This window comes from Pseudorca crassidens, chromosome 3, assembly GCF_039906515.1.
Source record: "Pseudorca crassidens isolate mPseCra1 chromosome 3, mPseCra1.hap1, whole genome shotgun sequence".
Lineage (NCBI taxonomy): Eukaryota > Metazoa > Chordata > Mammalia > Artiodactyla > Delphinidae > Pseudorca > Pseudorca crassidens.
The window spans coordinates 62,777,207-62,800,394 of record NC_090298.1 but is presented as its reverse complement, the minus strand read 5'-3'; the positions used below and the strand labels follow the sequence as shown (position 1 = coordinate 62,800,394).

The window sequence follows — 23,188 nt, the reverse complement described above, 5'->3', positions numbered from 1 at the left end:
ACACCAGAAACTAACATAACATTGTAAATCAACTATACTTCAATTTAAAAAAAAGTTGGGCAGTGTCAGCTTCTGCTCGTCATCCCTTTCCATCGTTAGCTTTCCACTACTGAGACAAGAGGGAACCCTGCTTTTAGGGGCCTTTTGACACCCAGAACCTGCTCACGGTAAGGGATAGAGTTGGATCTCCTGCCTCCAGCTGAGCTTCAGAGAGATTGATGCCCAGACTTAAGCCCAGTTCACCCCAGAGTCCCTGTGGTCACATAGTCAGACCACACCCACCAATTGGATGGAGACTTCTAGAAAAACGGCATCAAGCCCTGCTTCTCTTCTTTCTTCTCCTGCCAGCCCTCTCACTTCTCAGTCTGGGAGGGAGGCCCAGCTACCTGGTCCTCCCTGAGTGTCTTTTCTGAGTCTCCATAGGCACATTTGTCTCTCGTGTCAGCAGTTCTCCCTCAGCTTGCTTCCTGCTACCTGGAGAGAGGAGCCCAGGAAGCCACTGACCCTTCTGGCTCTTCTCCCCTCCCTGAACTAGACTTTCTATGCAGATTTCCTTTTATCATGGAATAGAAAGCCTGCATTTCTGCCACAGCTCTCCTATGACTTCTTTTTAGTGGACATTCGGTCAGTCTTTCAACAAATATTTATGAAGAGCCTATATTGTGTCAGGCCAGCACTGTTCTAGGAGGTGAGGACACAGCAGTGTGCAAAACAAAGCCCCTGCCCTCATGGAGCCACATTCTGGTGGGGCAGATGGAAGAAAACACAAATGATGCTCTAGAGTAATCGGTGCCAGCAGAGTGGAGCGGGGTAAAGGGATGAAGAATGATGGGGGTGGAGGAGCCTGGAGGCTACTTCGAAAAGGTGACACTTGAGCAGAGACTGGGCAGGAGTGAGGGAGCAAGGGGGCCATGAGGCTCTCCAGGTAAGAGCATGTAAGCAGAGGGAAATTTTTTTTTAACAATGCCGTATTTTATTTTATTTTATTTTTTTGCGGTGCGGGCCCCTCACTGTTGTGGCCTCTCCCGTTGCGGAGCACAGGCTCCGGACGCGCAGGCTCAGCGGCCATGGCTCACGGGCCCAGCCGCTCCGCGGCATGTGGGATCTTCCCAGACCTGGGCACGAACCCGCGTCCCCTGCATTGGCAGGTGGACTCTTAACCACTGCGCCGCCAGGGAAGCCCAGCAGAGGGAAATTTTGCCAAATGGGAATCTCCTGAGAGGGAGGGCTTATACCCTTTTAACACTTCCGGATTGTTAAGGAGGGTGTACACTTTAAAATTTTAATTACTTTTTTGTTCATTTATAGTGGATTGACTTGATGTAACCTCCAATTTAGTTACTAGAATAACTAGAATCCCTGAATATTACTTCTTAAACATCCCATGAATAATAATAATAACAATAAAGCAACATATCCTTAGCCTAAGGTCTTTTAAGAAAAGTGGGCAAAGTTTTTAAGATGATGGCTTCTTCTTAAAAGTTAACTGTGCAAACTAATTTCCCCTTAAGCAGAGAGATACCAGAATGAGTGGAAAAGGCATTTTTCTGCTTTGTGAACAAAGTAGTAGGCTCTGGTTCACAAAATAAGATTCATGCAGGGTGAGCTCAAGATGGACTCAGGTATCAGAAGCCAGGTTATTTGGGCCCCTACAAATAAAGGAAAAGAAAACTGGATTGCCCTAGGAAGCTGATTAGAGGATTTCTTGCAAACAAGGGGGTCTCCCACCAAAGAGCATCCTGAAGAAATGCCACAGATTAGAATTTTTTTGAGATATAATTGACATAATAGTTTCAGGTGTAGAACATAATGATTTGATACTTGTATATATTGCAAAAGGATCACAATAAATCTGGTTAACATCCATTACCACACATAGATACAAAATTTTTTTCTTGTGATGAGAGGTTTTAAGATGTACTCTCTTAGCGACTTTCAAATATACAATACAGTATTGTTAACTGTAGTCACCATGCTGTACGTTCCATCCCCAGGACTTCTTTATCTTATAACTGGAAGTTTGTGCCTTTCGACCCCCTCCACCCATTTCACCCCCTCACCAACCCTGCCTCTAGCAACCATCCATCTGTTCTCTGTATCTCTGAGTTCCATTGTTTTGTTTGTTTGTTTTTAGATTCCTCACGTAAATGAGATCATATGGTATTTGGTATTTATAGTTCTTTGTCTTGTTTTATTTAGCATAATGCTGTCAAATTCCGTCCATGTTGTTGCAAATGACAGAATTTCCTTCTTTTTTATGGCTGAGTAATATTCCATTATATATATACATGTCACATTTTCTTTATCCATTCATTTTTTAACACAGAGAAATTTTGGAGCAGATATGAGAATGTGGACGTTTTGGGGGGCCAGCTGAAGGGGCAGACTACAAAAATAAAGGCAGTCTCACTGAAGAATAACATGTGCTCAAGGCTAAACATTTCTGGGACATGCAGGAATCAGATGCGCTGGGGAGGAGGGCACAGCTTGCAATGTGAATATTCAAAATGGAATCACAAATCCAACAGTCTTGAGGTTTTGCTGGATTTTAACGAGACTGTTTTGTCAGCACCCCATAATACTGCTAATATAGAACATTTCTTGTAGGATGGAAGGAAAGGGGAGAGAATGGACAAAGAAGCAGTTTTGGCATATGGGGTCCCCAGGAGAGGCTGACCCTGGGAATGGTGTCAAAGTGGATGTTTTGGAGGGCTGAGGACTAAAGATGCAAGATTATCCATTTGGGGTGTAGGAAGACAATGTTAGACCTTTCTGTTTATTTTATTTTATTTATTTTTTTGTGGTACGCGGGCCTCTCACTGTTGTGGCCTCTCCCGTTGCGGAGCACAGGCTCCGGACGCGCAGGCTCAGTGACCATGGCTTATGGGCCCAGCCGCTCCACGGCATGTGGGATCTTCCCGGACCAGGGCACGAACCCGTGTCCCCTGCATTGGCAGGCAGACTCTCAACCACTGCGCCACCAGGGAAGCCCTCTGTTTATTTTTATCTAAAAATATAAGAAAGACATTAAGCTTTACTAATCTTTATAAATAGCCCTCACCTTTGATGTGGGTGACATATTGTGTATGATACCAATGTTGCCTAAGGGAGAGGTTGGTGCTCCACAATGGGAGCGTCCCCATTCTTTCTTTTGTCTTCAGTCTGTCATGACATATTGCAGATCACATGCTATAGGATATCAATGTTATGATCGATTTTATAGAAACAAGGCTTTAAATAATATTGTTTGTGATGAAAGGGAGAGGGAATGACCTTGAGAGTGTTGTACTACACAGAGGTTTGTTGGTTATCCCGGAAAAATAATCAAAAGAGTTGTAAAAATGTTTTTCTTTTACAAAAAGACAAGTGTCCCCAGTTTGGTGATCTTTGTAGTGATGGAAGTGGCTGCCAGTCATTCTATGTAGTAGATACATACAAAACAATAGATGTAGTTTATTCCTTCAAAGTCAAGGTGATGCTCACAATAAGTGAAAAATAATTTTTGGAAAATAGTCCTGTTGGAAAGAAAGCATTTTGAGAAGGGGTGTTTGGAAATGTTGGTATCATTATTAGATTTTTCTGGCCAAAATGATACGTATCACCTAGAAAAAACTCTCAAACATGCAAGAGATAAATTTAAAGTTAAGTTTAAACCCATTTAACATTTTCCCAAATGAGGAGTTTCAGTGGGTTTGTACCCATTTTTTAAAATGTATAATGCAGTACCTCCCAATTAACTTATAACAGTTGATGGACAAGAGAACGTGAAACATTAATAGTCAAATTTCAGTAAAATCCTTTTGGTAGGTGGTGTTGGGAATGGAAGAAGTGGCGTCAAGATACAGAGAGTACAGCCAAGAGCGGGCACTTTTCCCACTTACACCTTTGTATCATTGACAGATAGCTTCTTCAGCTATCACAGCCATTCAAACCATCACAAGAGAAAACACACCAAGAAATTAGACCTTCAAATCGCTGTTTTACCAACATTAATCCAACATATATATTTTAGTAATATAAAATATTACATAGCCCTTGCTAAAATATTAATAAGCTTAATATTCAAAAGCTTTTCTACACAATAAATTTTTAAAATTCATAAACCTTTCTACACAATAAAGTAAGAATTATTTACAACATTTAATTCATTTCCAGCTGTTTTTGTGTGTTTTATGACCTCTGCTAATATAGTAATACATATTTATATGTCATGTGGGAATAAAGAAATACACATATTTTAGTGGGTATGCTCAAATATTTTTATTGGATGCAAGTACATGGAAGCACTGGGATATGGGAAGGCTTGAGGTCAGTCACTGGGCTTTTTGACGCTGTAGAGGCTCATGACAGAGTGGGAAGGATTATTAAAGACAGAGAGAACATCACTAGCTTTAGCACTCATGGAGATTTTTCTAACTGCATCATTCCTTTCATACTTATTGTTAGTCTGCTAGAAGGAAGAGCTTTCCACTCTCCCTACTTATTTATTTATTTATATCAACAAGGATTTATATATTCTTATTTTCTTCAAAGGGTTATAATTCTTAATGATTATTCTTTTTTTTAAATTGAAGTATAGTTGATTTACAACATTGTGGTAATTTCTGCTGTACAGCAAAGTGATTCAGTTATACATATTTATATTCTTTTTCATATTCTTTTCCATTATGGTTTATCTCAGGATATTGAATATAGTTCCCTGTCCTATACAATAGGACCTTGTTGTCTTAATGATTATTCTTGTCTGTGTTTCATCTTCCCTCTTTTATCTTCTCCACCAACTATAATCATTTTCTTTCTTCAAATCAAAAGTAAGCCCCTGCCTGTCCTCCATGAAGCCTTCTGTGATCCTTCCAGCATCTTCTCTTAGTTCCCTTAGTTCTTGTGTCTTTCTCTCTATGCTCTGGCACTTAATCCTATGCTCTTGATTTCATTGTTTCATGTATGAAAGTTTCATGACCCCAATCAGACTATAAAATCTTGAAGGATAAGAACAGTGTTTTTCTTCTTCTTCAAACTTCCCACTTAAAATATCCTTGCTGGAGCCCAGAAAGGAAGAACATTGTACCCTTCCTCCACCCCATGCCACAGGACTGACACACAAGTTAGCAATAAATACCATGCAGGACATTACATTCAAATAACTCACAATAAAAGCACAGATACGGTTGACCCCAAATTTTGAACACAGATTAAAAGACAAAAACTGGTTGATAAAAAATGTAAGGAATACAAAAATTATATATATATGTGTGTAATTTTATACCTGACAAAAAATTGAGTTCAGGATTTACTTCTGACTGTCCCAGCAGCAAGGAAACTAGGGTTGTATGAATTAGTTGTATTCAAGGAAACTAGGGTTGTATGAATTAGTAGAAATAGTTATAGCATTTCAGTAAGAAAGACCAATTTTTCCTTGACCAGAAATTCCTAGAATTTATTCCCTAAAAAAAGGATATTGAGCTAAATGTTTTGAGTAAGAGCTTTACAAAACAGACTGATGAGACCCTTTCAGAAGAGAGATCATTAACTCATTCTATGAAAACAGCTTTCCAGGGTGGGGAAGAAGGTTGATGTAGTGTAGATACATCATTTTCGGGTGGTCTGGCTCTACCTAGGTTAAACTTAGAGGATCTTGAGGAGTGAATGGTGAACAGAACCCTAGGCCCAGGCTTGTGAATATCCATCTTCTCAACTGACACGAGATCTATCGAAAACAAAATTGAGTTCTCCAGAAGGTGCCTGAAGGCCAGAGATTCTCTATTATTGAACTAGAAAACTTCATAGCACACTAGATACCAAGCATGTAAAGAAGGATGTGATATTTGGCTGAAAGTTAGGGAGGCTGACTCACAGTTGCCTCATTATGGGGCTGTGCTATGAGAGGACCTATGACGTTGGGCCAGCATTTGTCTCAGAAAAGTAGCCAAATGCTTGAACAAGTACTTGATAGACACGAAGGATTCTGGTCCATAAAGGATCACTGATGAACTTTAATGGCGGATTTTTTTTTTTAATTGAAGTACAGTTGATTTACAAAGCTGTGTTAGTTTCAGGCGTACCATGAAGTGATTCAGTCATACATATATATTCCTTTTCAGATTCTTTTCTATTATAGGTTATTACAAGACATTAAATATAGTTCCCTGTGCTACATAGTAGGTCTTCATTGTTTATCTATCAATATTTTATATATAGTAGTATGTATCTGTTAATCCCAAATTCCCAATTTATCCCTCCCCTGGCTCTTTCCCCTTTGGTAACCATTAGTTTGTTTTCTGTGTCTGTGAGTCTATGTCTGTTCTGTAAATAAGTTCATTTGTATCACTTTTTTTAGATTCTGCATATAAGTGATATCAGTAGAACCAAATGCCCAACACGAAGAACTTTATAAATACTCCCAAACAGACTTTATTTTAAACAGATTGTATTCGGATGAGCTTTCCAGGATAAATTAGCTGCTGAATGGGGCCCCAGACACTTAACTGAGAGAACCTGCTTCATATCATTGCTTAGAATTCTTTGCCTGGATACCATATTGCATCCGCCAGAGTTGATAAAAAGGGGTTTGGCAGGTAATATTTAGATATTTTCCTGAGAGTGATTATTCAATATTTATTCAGGAAATGTTTGCGGGGTATAATCTATGTGCTCATTCATCAACTGGTTAAGCTATGACAAAGGTCTGTTCACCACTCAACAGGCTCTAATTCCTAGGAATGTTCCACTTCTTCAATTTTGGAAATTTCAAGAAAGAAAATAGGAGGGCCACTCAATTCAAGGGAATGGTGGGGATCGAGACAAGGAAAACTTTTTGCTTGCTTGTTCATAGTCCTCCTTAAGGGAACACACGCTTTGTTGGTTTGAGTCCACATTGTATACCGTCCCCCCATATTTTTCCTAATAGCGTACATTCCTAACCTAAGTGATTCCATCTAAGTCATCCCGTTTCTGAATCTGCAAACAATCCTCTCCCTAATAACTTTTAGGGACTTACTATATATGTTTGTTGGCTGGCTCTCACATTATTTATGTGGTTCAAGTGGGTGCTTATAACTGTCACGAGCCTTATGCAATGTGCATTCAAACTCGTGCTGATGTGTTCTCATCCCAGAGGACTGGCTGGTGCTTGCCAATTTCTTGCCAGTAATAAATTACTTCTTAACAGATAAACTGTCAACATTTTGAGAATGTTAATTTTTTTCGGTATTTCCTTTCCTCCCCACTTTTAAGGCAGGTTTAACAACTTACTTTCATCCTGGAATAAACTTAAAGAAAATACATTATGATAGCATCAAACTTTATGAGAAACTGGAAGAAGAAACCGGACAGGTAAATGCATTTAGCTTGAAATTGTCTGTTTAGGTCAGTTTCTCAGAGATACATAAGATTACTGAAGGATTTTGATATCATCATGTATCGCTGTGTGTAGTGACAGCCATGGCATGTGAAATGTGGTAGAAGATTCTGATGAGAGTTTAAGATGAGAAACTAGAGCTTGCTTTTCAATCAATTTAATTTCTTGAAGTGTATTACCCATGTAATTACCTGCTCCTGATTTTTTATTTTATTTTATATTTATTTATTTATTTATTTTAAAGAAGATGTTGGGGGTAGGAGTTTACTAATTTTATTTATTTATTTTTGCTGTGTTGGGTCTTCGTTTCTGTGCGAGGGCTTTCTCTAGTTGTGGCAAGCGGGGGCCACTCTTCATCGCGGTGCGCGGGCCTCTCACTATCGCGGACTCTCTTGTTGTGGAGCACAGGCTCCAGACGTGCAGGCTCAGCAGTTGTGGCTCACGGGCCTAGTTGCTCCGTGGCATGTGGGATCCTCCCAGACCAGGGCTCGAACCCGTGTCCCCTGCATTAGCGGGCAGATTCTCGACCACTGTGCCACCACGGAAGCCCTCCTGAGTTTTTAAATGAGAAAAGAATAAAAAGCAGCTTTCAAAAATATCTTTAGTCAGCTTCTATATCTAGAAACTAAGATATCACAGCCTTTCTGCACTGGATTGCAAAGGATCTGACAACTGTACATGTCAGATTGTCACATGCCTTCGAAAAGTACTTCACTAAAAGCCCCTCACTTTTTTTTTTTAAATATGTTTGTTTGGTTGTTTATTTATTTATTTATGGCTGTGTTGTGTCTTACTTTCTGTGCGAGGGTTTTCTCTAGTTGCGGCAAGTGGGGGCCACTCTTCATCACGGTGCGCGGGCCTCTCACTATCGCAGCCTCTCTTGTTGCGGAGCACAGGCTCCAGACGTGCAGGCTCAGTAGTTGTGGCTCACGGGCCCAGTTGCTCGGCGGCATGTGGGATCTTCCCAGACCAGGGCTCGAACTCATATCCACTGCATTGGCAGGCAGATTCTCAACCACTGTGCCACCAGGGAAGCCCCCCTCACTTTTACTTTTCTCTTTTCTCATTTGTATTAGTACTTTCAAAATAAAGTGGCAGCAAAGAGTATCCATAGACTAAGACTGAAGTCTGCTTAAAATTTTCATGCTATTGCCCTTGCCTAAAACCATCACATGGCTCCCCACAGTCTACAGGACAAAAGCCAAAGAAGAAGGGCCTTCATTAGCTAAGCCCTGCCTGCCTTTCCAATGTTTTCTCTTGCCACTCTTTGCTATGCTCAGATGCTTCAGCTATTCTTAATTGCAAACAGTTCTAGAATGAGCTGGGCTGTCTGCCTGAGACAGCATTCCCTCTGGTCCCCATTTCAGCATTCGCCTTCCACCCTTTCCCGGGGGGCGTCTCCTTTGAGAAGGCATCCTTGACTTTGTTCACCCAGCAGTCAGGCGGAGCTGAGGGCATATCTCTTGGCTCTAAGAACATGTGTACACATACCTCTTATATTACGAATCCCCCTCAATTGTGATTGTTGCTTTACTGATTGGTCTTTCCTACAGAGTCCGAGCAACTTGAAGATAATGACTACATCTTTGATCACTGTCACCCAGGGCCTTGCTGAGTGCTTGGCCAACTAAAGGACTTCAATAAATGCCAGGGCTTCCCTGGTGGCGCAGTGGCTGGGAGTCCGCCTGCCGATACAGGGGACGCGGGTTCGTGCCCCGATCCGGGAGAATCCTGCATGCCACGGAGGGGCTGGGTCCGTGGGCCATGGCCGCTGGGCCTGTGTTCCGGGGCCTGTGTTCCGGGGCCTGTGCTCCGCGGCAGGAGAGGCCGCAGCGGTGAGAGGCCCGCGTACCGCAAAAATAAATAAATAAATAAATAAATAAATGCCAGATGAATGTTTATTTCAATTCACACTTAATCTCCTCACCGCAACATTCTGATTCTTCATGTTCCCTCTTCAAATCCTTTGTCTTTCTTTTTTTCACATAATTTTCTTCTACTCTGTACATGAGCACTGTCTCATGTTGTAATTGTGCATTTAGCTGTCCATCTTCACCTATAGACTGTAAGCTCCATCCAGGCAGGATCTTCATCTGTCTTGTTCACAACAGCGTCTCTGGGGCTTAGCACAGTGCCTGGCACAGAGGAGACACTTAGTAAATATTTGTAAAATGAACATCTTTTCATATGATGTAAATATGGTATATAGCTATCACTTTCACTGCATAGTGAATCTCTTTTCTTACACACCTTCATTTTCATTGTGCTGGAGAAGAACCATGTTTGAGTGCCAAATAATGATTTATGAGTTTTTACTGGCATTGTCATCACAGGTGGTGGGATTCCATCAGCCAGGTAGTATCAGAATTGCTACAACTCCTGTAAGGGTAGATGAATTTAAATATCAAATGACTCGGACTGGCTGGCATGCAACGGAACAGTATATTATTGAACCTGAAAAAATACAAGAGATGTTTCCTTTACTCAACATGAATAAGGTATTTATCCTAAGGGCATTTTTTTTTTTAACCATTTGTTGATTTTAATTAAGATCAGAAAATGTTATTTTAGAAATTTAATTAGAAAAAACTTTGTGCACACATTTTGAATGTCAAAATCAGACGATTAATGCTGGAATTTGGGTAAATTATAAGATGGGCTATTATGTTTGCTAAATACAGTAAAGGTAATGAAAAATCTTATTAGCTTTCTACCTGTTACAACTGAGGAAACATTTTCAATACCTCTCTATTACTGTGTCCCCCAGATCTGGAGGTTTCTATAATAAACCTTCTGCTTGAGAAATGCAGAGAAGACAATAACCAGGTGTGACAAATGTGTGTATAGAAAGACTGTGTTACTAACATTTTTTTTACAAAATCAAAGGTAGAAGTACATGTTATATTGCTACACAGATATCACCTAACTCATAGCTGTACTACCCTGACAGGTATCGATCTAACCAAATTTAGCTGAGAAAATCCACTTGGGAATTTAGTGTCTTTTTGCTGGGTGATAATCCCATTTGAATAATAATAACAATGACTAATACTGCACCACCTAACACTACAGCACATACTTAATGTACTAGGTATTATGCAAAGCCATTTACATGTATAATCTCATTTACTCTTCACAATAATAATAGAAGGTATAGATTATTACTAAACAGGAAATTGCAGCTTAGATAGTGTACATAGTGGGCCCGAGCCCATCCAGCTAGAAAGAGCTGGAGGAGATTTGAACCCAGGCTCTCTGACTCCTCTGTACCTATGCTACCTAAAGGTACAAGGTGGAGCTGTTCAGGGAAGCAGAGGCTTGTGTTTCTCCCCAGTGTAGTATCTATGACGCCTAAGGGTTCATAGCGTTGCTCTGGGAGCTGGGTTATTAGCCCCTGTGAGTCTTGACAGATTGCTGGCACTCCCTTTTCAGTAGTTTTGTGTGATGCCAATGTGGTGGCAGATTGGTGTTGCATTGCATTGTCTGCGTTAAAATTCTGCCACCACTGCCAGGAAGGATATTCTTATATCTGTTTATATGTCAATCTTGGGATGCTCTGCTGGAAGTTCTCACATCACAGATTTTTCACAAGGACATTGGGCAATGGAAATATGTGGGAAGAGTATTCTCTGGCTCTGGGCAGGGTGCCAAATCAAATAGATCTAGGGTCACTGCATAAGGACATATCCATTATAAAATACCAAAGTGACGTTTAGAAGTCTACAGTAATACAAATTCCATTAAAACCAAAAGTCTCTTGCACTAAACCTATAACAAGAGATTGGATTAGTAATCCAAAACTTCCCACAAAGAAAAGCTGGGGCCCAGATCGTTTCACTGGTGAATTCTACCAAACATTTAAAGAAGAATTACTACAATTCTTCACAAACTCTTCCAAAAATAGAAGAGAATTGAACACTTCCCAACTTATTCTGTGAGGCCAGAATGTATTGCTGTGCCAAAACTAGACAAAGACATCACAAGAAAAGAAAGACCTGTATCTCTTATGAATATTGATGCAAAAGTCCTCAACAAAATACTAGCAAACTGAATTCAGCAACATATAATAAGGATTTTTTTAGCATAACCAAGTGGAATTTATCCTGGCTATGCAGGGTTAGTTTAACATCTAAAAATCAATCAATGCAATATTGCATGAATAGAATAGAGGACAAAAATACATCATCATCTCAATAGATGCAGAAAAAAAATTGACAAAAGCCTCTTGACCATACTTGGTGCTTAATAGATTTTTGTTGAACGGATGAGAACTAACTGTACTATTTCAGTGCTCCCTCCTTGTTTCATCTGAGTTTTATTCTTCTTTGTTTCCCCCACAGTACCTCAAGCCGTAGCACAAAGTAGGTATTTAAGAACTAGTTGTTGATGACTGAACCAAGTATACATTTTCCTGACACCAGATATATATTTAACATGTGAATCTATTAACAGTATTAAGCAATTAAATATAAATAATTAATCAATTAGTATTAGATTTAACTGCAAATGTTAGAAACCAAAATAATAATGCTTAAACAAGATAGACATTTATTTCCCTTTCATTTTGGCAGTCCAGGGCTGAATGGTGGCTCTTATCCATGAAGACTTCAGGGATCCAGTTGCCTTCTGGATCATTGCTTTGTCATTCATAGGATGTGACTCCTTTGTTCTTACTCCAAAATGGCAGCTAGAGCACCAGCCATCATGTCTGCATTCCAGACAGCAGAATGGAGGAAGGGACAAAGAAGGGACAAAGGGCATATGCCAATTGTCTCCTTAAAATGGTCCATGTGACCATGACTCTTTCATTTGACACTTTCATTTGCATTTCATTGACCAGAATTTAGTGATAGTTTTAGCTACCATCTGGAACTAGTAGCTGCCAACTATTGGAAACTCTTTGTTCTTAGTGGTTATGTGTCTAAATAAACATTTGGTTTCCATTGCTTTGTGGGGGAGGGGAGAATGAATGTTGGAGATGATTGCAAACCTCTGTCAAATAGCCTGTCTACTTAGCTCTCAATGTGAGTCCTGCCTAGCTCTGAGCTTGGACATAGGGGAAAAAAAAGTGGAGACTGATCAATCTGATGCCATGATGCATTTTTCAAGTCCAGTTTTGCTAAACATTTGCTGGCAGGATACAGTTACACTGAGTGAGTATATGTATTCATTTGAATATTGACTGTTTTGTGATCGATTTAGATTTTAGCTGGACTGTATAATCCTGGAGATGGTCACATTGATCCTTATTCTCTAACTATGGCCCTGGCTGCTGGGGCTAGGAAATATGGTGCCCTTTTAAAATATCCTGCACCAGTGACTTCTTTGAAACCCAAGTCAGATGGAACATGGGATGTTGAAACACCACAGGGATCTATGAGAGCAAATAGAATTGTGAATGCTGCAGGTAAGCGTCATTTAAAAAAAAAAATACTGTTTTTTTTTCGAGTGGCAAAGAAATAAGATATTTAGTCATAATGTAATGTTTTATACTATGAACATTGTTATGAAACACTGTGGTACTCCCATGGCGAACATTTTGTCTGTTTCTAAGCTACAAAGCTCTCCCTCCATCACTTTGCTCTTGTTGTGTGAGATAACTCTGTCCTTGGTTATCCATAGCGAGTTGGTTTTCTTCTCCATGCTCCATTTTATTCTGCTCCGGATAATGTTTTGCCAAATTATGCTTTTTTTACCTACCTGTGTTCACACTTTCTTTATAATAATAACCAAATTCTAATGTTCAAATTCACGAGCATCCTCTTTGCTCTCAGTTTGTTTTTTGGAGCAGAGTTGATTATTTGTGTTCTTTCTCATCTATTTTGATTACTTTACTCTGTTCAAAAACCTTTTAACCCTTTTCCTTTCAGCACGTTATTAAATATATTTCATAATCTTTTCTTTAGGTTGCTCTGTTACAATTTAGACTTAGAGTAATGAAGCCAAAAGGGATATTTGAGATAATCTAACAACTCACTCATTGTCCATTTGTGGAGACCAAGGTCCAAGAAGGTTATACTAATTGCCAAAGTGACAGTTATGTCAGAGCCAGGACTTGAACCTGGGTCTTTTGATTCTTGAATTAACATACTTTCTATCAGGTTCTTTGCCTATGAAGTAATTTTCAAATATCACACATAAAAATAAATCCTTGTGCAAATGAAACTGCTTGTGTAATCTAAACCGGGCTAATAATTTATATTTATCTATAGTTCATAATGGTTAATTTAAAACGTAAAATAAACATGAGGCACCTACTGATTTTCTTATGTTCTGTTCTTTGAGTCATTGCTTAAATTTACAAAATGAAAAAAATCTTTATTATTTATCAGATCAGATGATACCCATGAGGACATGCCAGAAACAAATACCCTTAGGATTCTTTCCTCTAAATCGTAACTTCTGATTGATGTTATTTTTTAACAAACCATTTTTAGTGGCCCTGGAAAAAGTCATGTCTTCAGTATTTAAGAGTTTAAGTTAGTATTTCTGAATCTTTCTAACCCATGCCCCGCATTTGAAAAGCATAAAATCTCATTCATTCTTTAACATCATTTGAAATTCCAAATAATGTAAAACAACTTACCTAATAAATAAGAGCAAAGGCATAAAACTTTGCTTTGTTTTTGAATTTCACTTGCCCGCCTCCAAGGAAATCCCCATCAGGCACCCCCCGTCTCCCACTGTCCTTGGGTACATCTGGTCTAAATTCTCCTAGAAGATCCAAGGCAATGAAATCATTCATCCTTTTTTTTACAAGTAGCAAAAATTCTTTGTAATCTTGCAACTTTCTTTATGGTCTCATGAATTCAGCCTCTAAAAACATTTGACTGTTTTCCTAGTGATAGCAAATACTAAATAAACATGCTCTGACTTCATATCCAGCACCCGTGTCAGATATTGCTCATTGATCACTGCACTCATTTCAGAGAGACTTGGACAAACCCCACGATTTTTCTTAACACAGTGCTTCAGGCAGTCACACACTCCCAACTGATATTTTGACAAATAACATAGAAGACCTTAATTTAACACATTTATCTATTGTTTTCCTAAAATGGATAAATATTTATTTGCACGATTCATTGCCATTGTAATATTTTGTTTTCTAAAGCACAATCTGTGAGGAATAAGGAATCTCTGAAGAGAAAGAATAATTTCCAAAGAGATCTGACCTAAGCCCAGGACATTGGTTACCAGATGAAATATTCTATGCAGCTGTGCAATCTTGTGGGGTGATCAGGGCAGAGGAGGGCAATGGCAGGAGGTCCTGGAGAACAGTTTTTCTGGTACTGGCCTCAGAAAACAAATCCCAGACCAGCACCAGAAAAACTGTTCTTCAGGCTGTCCTTCTTCATTCTTTGCTCCTGATGCCTTTAACTCAGCCACGTCTGAGTTCCATCCTCAGGTCTTGGTAACTCCAGGCAGCTCCTTGTTCACAGTTGTATGAAGAACTATACGGTCTCCATTCTCAGTTCTTTACGTCATTCAGATCACATCTCTGGCCCATATCATTTTTTTCCCTTTTTGTTCTCCATCTCTTCTCTTCCACTGGGCAAAAGTTATTGGAGAAAATCTAACTGATCACATATAAATAGTCCGTGGAAGGTGTGGAGGGGTGTGTGTTTAGTTATTTCTGTCTGTTTTCAAAAAAACCTTTAAAGTATAGAAGTTCCCCAAAAAGTAAACCTCAGTAATTGGGGGTGAAGTTTTGGATATGCCCCTTTCTAGACTTAAAGCTAACAAAGATTAATTTTATGAATAAAAGCAACCATCTGCAGAAGGCATTGTGCTAACATGATTTAGAAGATGTGTCTGATGGAATGTTTCCCAGAGTTACTCAGTGAGTCCAGGATGTCTCATAAATTCAGGTGAGGCCCTCAGGCAGCTCTGAAACCTAATTAAAGTAACCAGGATATAGACTTGGAAATACAACCAAAACAATGATGTAAAGGCCACTCTTATCTACTCAATTGTACCATAACCTGCCAGAAGTTTCTTTACATGGAGTCATATAACAGAAGGCTGCTGAATCTTCAGGATATCCATGGAAAGGGAAGTCTAAAAGCAGAAATTTATCAGTTTCCTGATGTGTCTCCAGCACTGTCCAGGACAGTGGGGCTATCTTGACCAGAGACACATTATTGCCAACTGTGTGACTTGGGCAAATTACTCATTTGTAAAATGGAGATAATAATTCCCATCTGAACAAGTTATTCTGATCCATAAATGATGTAAAGTACCCAGAAAAGTCCTACCACATAGAAAGCACTAAACAAATTAAGTATAATAATGATAATTTTTATGATTATTATAATTATTTCCTTGAAAGTCTGTGCCCTGGTCTGGGAAACACTAGCATCAAGTGTCACAACTTCTTGGTACCAGCCTTAAGATTCCCCAGATCCTTTCACTTGCTCTGTGGTCATCCAGCACCCATTCTGCTGGTAAACTGACTTCCCAAAGAGCTTGGTTCTCAACCTAGGTGCATAAGAGTCTCCGTGGGAAGTTTCCCAGGTGGTCTGGCTGGGAAGCTGTATTTTAAACAAGTACTCCAGGTACTGTACTGTCTACCAGATAGTCTGTAAAATATCTTTTGAGAAACACTGCTATATCAGTGTTCCTACAGGAGAGGGAATGTAGGAACCTTATTCTTGAGCAAGCAGAGCTGAGGAACAGTTTCTGACCCTGCTGACCTCTTGGTGTGCAATAGGCTAACTTGCCTTTAGTACTGCTTTTTTTTTATTTTTTTAATTGGAGTATAATTGCTTTACAATGGTGTGTTAGATTCTGCCTTATAACAAAGTGAATCAGTTATACATATACATATGTTCCCATATCTCTTCCCTCTTGCGTCTCCCTCCCTCCCACCCTCCCTATCCCACCCCTCCAGGCAGCTTCACTCTACCTTAGGTCTAACCTGAGCCCCAGAGGCAGCTCGAGGGCAAGGGCAGGAGCTATTCACTGTGATGCAAGTTTTTTCTTTGCACGGTGAGGAATGTTTCTCTTGACCTTGTTTACAGCTGACTCGTTAAGCCCAGAGATAACTTTGTAAACTTTACTTAAGAATTTCCCTAATATGGTAAATCAGAAATGTGATTGGGTCATGCCAAGATGAAGCCCAGTGTTCAGCCAAAAAAGAATTGCTTAATTTTATCAATACTTTGCATCAGAGAGTGTCACTGTATAAACATCATTGTCACTGTATAAACCATCTAGTAGGAGTAAACCTGTCCACCAACCTGTACCGTTCATTTTAACTCCATTTCTGTAAGTCACTGCATTTTTAAAAATTGGAAGCCATTTCTAATGATCACTTTTTTATTGATTCTTCTGTTCAGTGTTTTTTCAGGTGATAATGGTAGGTTATAGAGGATTCCTCCACATTTGTTTCTCTTCCCTTTGAACTTGCTGGGTGGGTGATCTAGCAAGGGTTGAAGTGTAATCCTGGCAAGTTTTATGTTAATTTGGTTGACATATAGAGGAAGAGAATGCCAACAGACACCACCACATAGGGAAAAACAGTGTCCAGCTTGCTATGGGGTTTGGAGTAATATAGTTATATGATATTTATGCATATACTTCCACTTTGTTTTAATGATGAAGTATATTAATAAACAAGCAATTGGATTCAGAAATTTATAAATATATTCGAATAGGACAGGATTTATTTTCTTCAATTTATGTTTTTAATTGAAGCAAGTATATTAAGCACTGCAGTAGTTTGAATTGCTAGGCTAAATATTTTGGCTTTTTATATTTTAAAACTGCTCCAGTGCATATAACTAGAATATGTGGCTTTACTATATTATCCTACAAAGTCCTGACATTGGTAATTCACATCTTCCTAGGCAGGAATAAATTAAGTCATTAAATTATTCAAAGACTAGCAAACAGCTCTAATGCCCACAGGTAAGATTTTTGGTTTGCAAATGGACACCCATTTCTGGGGCTGTTATCCAAGTGTGACCAACTTAGCCGTTAGGCCAAAACAAAACAACAGAACGCAGGAGTGATGTTTAGATGCCATATAAGAGTACAGTAGTCAGGGTTCCTAGACTCATAATTGATGATATGTGATTAGCTCTGAACTTCATAATGACAGAGACTTCAGAACTCCTTATTAGATTGCCAAAAAAAGGAGAAACAGAAATGGTTAAAAATTTAGAGAATGCAGCCTCTAAAAAAATAACTTAAGGAAGATTCCCTAATCATTTGAATGATTATTCAAAATTATTGTGAAACAAACAAGCAAATAGAACCCCCCTTCTCCCCAGTAATTCATTGATGGGTCAGGTGACCCTGCATCCCTGCCAACTAATCATTTTTATCATTTTAGATTCTCAAATACCTTTATACAAGTGAAGGAGTCTTGGATTTTTAAAATAGTCTTTCTGTAGCAAGAAAAACCAATAAGATGTGACCATTTCAGGGTCTCCCAGTGTGACCTTGGGCGTGTCTCTTTATCGTTCTGGACTTTAGCTCCACATCTGTAGCCTGAAGAGTCACCTAGGGGGAGAATCAAGGGTCTTTCAGTCACAAATTATCTGGTTCCATCTTTTGCAAAGGAAAAAAAATAATATTCATTTCCCCCAAGAAGACAGACCCCTTGCACATTGAAGGGAGAAACATAGGTTGTGGGAACTCCCACTTATCTATGAGCCCTCTCCTCTTTGCTGTGGCACCTCCTCCCTCCTGCTCTGGACACCAGGTGCCTTCTTGCCTTTGCAAGAAAGGATCTTCCAAACATATTCAAACTGAACTTTTAAAAGAACAGAAAACTTAAAAGGCTATCTCTCCCAAAGTGTATACATTTCAAATTTTCAGTTAACAGAACAATTCTGTGTTTGTGGAATTTTAGGCTTCAACAATTTGGGGAGAGGAGGGTCTGGGGGATAGAGGACTAACTAGTAGGGCTTTATTATGCATGATTATTATGTTGATCACATCGACCCAGGGCCTCTTCCATTGCCTGACCGTCCCTGCTCTACAAGTAAGGTCAGTCCATTACTATCTTTCTTATCAACATTTGTACGTTCTATATATTTGGGTTGTTTATTTTTTTCCTTCAAATAATTTTTTTGCACACCTTTGCTATGGGCAAAATGGTTTTTCAGGAATGGAGTTCCTTTAGCTTCTTCAAAACTCTGGGGTAGTGTCAAATATTGTCTTCTCTTCTCCTGTTCAATTTTGCAATGGCAAAAAATGTAAAGTTTTTATGGACATTCTTTTTTTTAAAATTTAGTTTAGTGAAGTCTAGTTGATTTACAACGTTGTGCTAATTTCTGCTGTACAGCAAAGTGATTCAGATATATATTATACATTCTTTTCCATATTCTTTTCCATTATGGTTTATCACAGGATATTGAATATAGTTCCCTGTGCTATACAGTAGGACCTTGTTGTTTATCCATTCTCTATATAATAGTTTGCATCTGCTAATCCCAAACTCCCAGTCCATCCCTCCCCCACCCCACCCTTGGCAACCACAGGTTTGTTTTCTATGCCTGTGAGTCTGTTTCTGTTCTGTAGATAAGTTCATTTGCATTGTTAGGACATTCTTTAGACTTTGCCATGAGCACTGAAGTATTCTAAATATTTTATTTTAATTGAAATTGCTGTGTCAATGTCGTCTGTGGTATGCTTTTATACGTGGTGACATTTTTAAATGTTTTTTTTATTTCAGGGTTTTGGGCTCGTGAAGTAGGTAAGATGATTGGACTAGAACATCCCCTCATTCCAGTTCAGCATCAGTATGTTGTCACATCGACCATCCCTGAAGTGAAAGCTTTAAAGCGAGAACTCCCGGTGCTCCGTGACCTGGAAGGATCTTATTACCTCCGACAGGAAAGGGATGGGCTTTTGTTTGGTCCATATGAAAGTCAAGAGAAAATGAAAGTTCAGGACTCATGGGTCACCAATGGAGTTCCTCCAGGTGGGTTCAGCAAATAGAAGTGTGTGCAGACACATCTATTTTATCTTCCTTGTAACTCTGGGCTGGCTATAGAATAAGATGCCACCATAATACTAGACTATCAGATACCTGGGACATTGGAAGTGAGGGATTCGAGGTAAATTCTGTTCTCATATCCCTTTGAACAATCACAGCAGGGGATAAGGAAAGAGAATTGGTGGTGGGAAAGATGAAAAAGATGCTCCCCGCTGCTTTGGAAGGCCCCAGGTAATTTTTACCTGCCCACACCAACCTCCTGCATCCCCCTTTTCTCCTTACTCCCCTGCTTACTTGGTCTAGTTTCTAGATTTGGATATAGCTGCTCTTGTTCTTTGACAGTTGGAAACACAACAGGTAGCAGAGATAGGACATCCAGCCTGTTAAGAATGAAAGCCTCAAAGTCTATAGCAGAGCAGGATAAGTTGGTACTGTGAACTGAAGCCCTCCTGTGCTGCATGAATGGATGTGGAAAAGTCTTAGGCCTCAGTGCTAACTCAGGAGGTACCATAGTTTCTCTTTCAAGTTCTGCAAGGGAGAGAAGGACCTGTTTTTGTTTTTCATGAAACATTTCTGCAGAGCCAGATGAAGGGTTGGTTCACCTAAGGAGGTATCTCAGGTTTTAATCTATAAAAGGAGCCAAAATGTCATTGGTACACAGATATTATAGGGAATATAAAGAAATGGAGGTAATTGTGCTTTCTAGAATTATACTTTGATAAGCTACTTGGGCTAGGGAATGAATCCCTCCCTCCTACTCTTCAAAGAACATCTGTGCCCACATTACTACAAATGATAAACCACCTTCCACAGAAGTTGGGCCAGCCAGCTGAGGGCTTCGGTTTTGCTGGGTGGGCTCTGCACGTTCGGGCCTGAGGGGAATAGCTCCTGATCCAGAGGGAGGGCTAATCTGCCACCTGGGAGTCTCCTTCTCTGTTCTTCCCCCATGCTGGCAATCTCTCCTCCAAATAAATATTTGAACAAATATTTAATAATATTTATTGCACAAATATTTAAATAATTCCAGTTGGAGGAAGAGCCAGATTGTTGGCTGGCCCTGGGCGTCCACATGCCCTGGTCTAACCCTAGTGATCTGCAGGCCTCTCTGACCTGACATGCAGTCCACAGGAGGGACAAGAGGGAGCTGGCTGGCTGCTGTGCGGGAGCATCCCTGGGATTGGTGGCGATATTCTTTTAGCAGCTCATCCGTAGCCCTGCCTTCAATCCCAGTGCCTTTCATGACTGAGAAGATGACTGTGCTCCAAGACCCTGACTCTTTTCACAGAATTCCGGCCCTCGGATGTGTATAGAAGAGGGCTAGAGGAATGAAGCCTCCATGCCATCCTTCCCCGCTAAGAGTTAAAAGGTGTCTAGAATTCATCATCCTAGATGCTAAAGTGGTTTTTCATTTATCCCCACTGTCCTGACATGACTTTGCAAACTCCCATTTGCCCTCACCTGAGAGGATGAAGCGGACTTCTATGGTTAATTGAAGGATAAAAGACCTCTCTTGACAAACCAAATTATTATTGTTTGTTTTTTAAAATTGTGATCGGCCTAAATGCTGGAAACTGCTAATATGCATAAATTAAAATTTTCTATTAAAAAGGTTAACTTTCATGATTTATTGTTTCAGGAAATAACATTATTCTTCTCAGTAATATAGTATACTAATATAACAGTACTCATCTGTTGATAGTAAATATCAAGTTTAGACTTAAAAAAGAAAGTATAATACCTTCCTAACGGGCCATCTTTAAATGTAAGCTGATTCAGAGATTGAAATCACTTTGGAGCACACGTCAGGGCAGCTGTGGCATTCTGACCACAATGGCATTTCTCTTCAGGTTTTGGAAAGGAGCTCTTTGAGTCTGATCTAGACCGAATCATGGAACACGTCGAGGCTGCCATGGAAATGGTTCCAGTCTTGAAGAAGGCTGACATCATCAATATCGTCAATGGTCCTATCACCTATTCTCCTGACATTCTGCCTATGGTAGGGCCCCATCAGGAGGTCAGAAACTACTGGGTGGCTATAGGCTTTGGGTGAGTATCTCTATGTAATTCAACATTTATTATAGAGTTATGTAGTTTAGAGAAGTCTTATCCCATTCTCTCAGGCCAAGAATGGAAAATGGGAGAGAGGCAGAGAGTCTTCTCCCTTTTATGACCAATGAAATGTGAGGAATAAAAAATTTTAGTCTTAAAACTTTGACTTGTATAGGTTTAAAAGATTTGTACACAGAAGGGCAATGATTTCCTGGAAGTTTCTCTTTGCATATTTCCTGCCGTTTCCATTATTTATGTTTCCTTTCATGTTGTGAATGTTCAGATAGGTCAGTTTGCCCCACTTTTGCAAGGATGTTTTCAGAACACAATGAGACAAAGATAAATCAAAATATCAAATGTGTAATATGTCTCATGCAGTTTTCACCATAATTCATGTTTGTTCAACGTGATTTTTGTTTCTTTATGATTCCTCTGGTTGCTTACTATTTATGGTTCCATTACCCATTTGATGTTTCGTCCCTAATATTTGTCCCATTAATTTGGTGACTATTAACGTCAAGCCTACCTTACTATCATATCACAGTTTCTAATATTTTACTTTTCTTCCCCATTTTATTTGGCCATTTATTCAACTGATATTTGATGATTGGCCAGCTTTGTACCAGGTCTAGTTCTGGGCACTGGGCTACAGCTGAGAACAAGGCAGTAAGTCTCATCAGAGGCACAAGGCTGGTTGGGGTGCTGTTCTTCCAATACAGTAGAGAGGCTGGGGTATGAACTAAGGAAGCAGCAGTGGGCACTGAGAGATAGGAAACAGAATTATTTAGATTTGGTGATTGATTGCATTAGATCTTAAGGGAGAGAGAAAAATAGCAAATGATGGCAACCTTTCTTACTTGACTCCTGGTTGGACGCTGGGGCCAAAGGAAGAAATAATTGGAAAAATAATGAGTTCTATTTTTGATAGTGTTAAGTTTAGGTCTTTGGGACATCCAGAGGGAGAAAACCTGTTGAAGATAGGAAGCTGGAAGGTATAATGTAACTGAGGGCTTAGGAAATCCCCTATAGAGTCCATATGTAGGCATGTTCATGTGGGAGTGTTTCTCTTGTACATCACTTATATGTCTTCTTTGGAGAAAAGTCTGTTTGTATACTTTGCCCATTTAAGAAATTGGATTATTTGTCTTTTTATTGTTAAGTTGTAGGAGTTCTTTATATATTCTAGATACAAGACCCTTATCCCATACATGATTTGTGATTTTTTCCCATTCTGTGGGTTTTTCATTTTCTTGATCATAGCCATTGAAACACAAAAGTCTTTAATTTTGATGAAGTCCAGAATATGAATTTTTTTCTTCTTTTGAATGTAGTTTTGATATCATATATAAGGAACCATTGTTTAATCCAAGTTAATGAAGATTTATACCTGTGTTTTCTTCTGAGAGTTTTATAGTTTTAACTCTTTTCTTTTAAATATATACATTTTTGATGTGGATCATTTTTTTAAAAGTCTTTATTGAAGTTGTTACAATATTGCTTCAGTTTTATGTTTTGTTTTTTTGGCCTTGAGGCATCTGGGATCTCAGCTCTCCGACCAGGGATTGAACCCACACCCCCTGCATTGGAAGGCGAAGTCTTAACCACTGGACCACCAGGGAAGTCCCTAGTTTTAACTCTTACATTTAGGTCTTTAATCAATTCTGAGTTAATTTTTGTATGTGCTATGAGGTAAGTGCCCAGCTTGATTCATTTGAGGATAGCCAATTGTCCGAGCACCAATTGTTGAAAGACTATTCTTTACTCATTGAAATGTGTTGGCATCTATGATGTCTTTTTTCTGACACCACTTCTGACATTTAATTCTCCAATTC

General features: G+C 39.4%; 1 protein-coding gene across 13 annotated transcripts in view; it reads left to right on the top strand.

The window, feature by feature from the left end:
- Positions 1–23,188, top strand: part of DMGDH (dimethylglycine dehydrogenase) — a 139,963-nt gene that overhangs the window by 71,584 nt on the left and 45,191 nt on the right. For 9 of the 13 annotated variants that reach the window (XM_067731084.1, XM_067731081.1, XM_067731078.1 and 6 more), the window contains 5 exons: positions 7,234–7,332; positions 9,691–9,855; positions 12,560–12,764; positions 19,044–19,292; positions 21,155–21,353. In XM_067731084.1, the coding sequence (XP_067587185.1) occupies positions 7,234–7,332; positions 9,691–9,855; positions 12,560–12,764; positions 19,044–19,292; positions 21,155–21,353 (917 nt within the window). The remainder of the gene's footprint in view (positions 1–7,233; positions 7,333–9,690; positions 9,856–12,559; positions 12,765–19,043; positions 19,293–21,154; positions 21,354–23,188) is intronic. The other 4 variants (XM_067731082.1, XM_067731091.1, XM_067731086.1 and 1 more) reach the window with 2 other exon arrangements.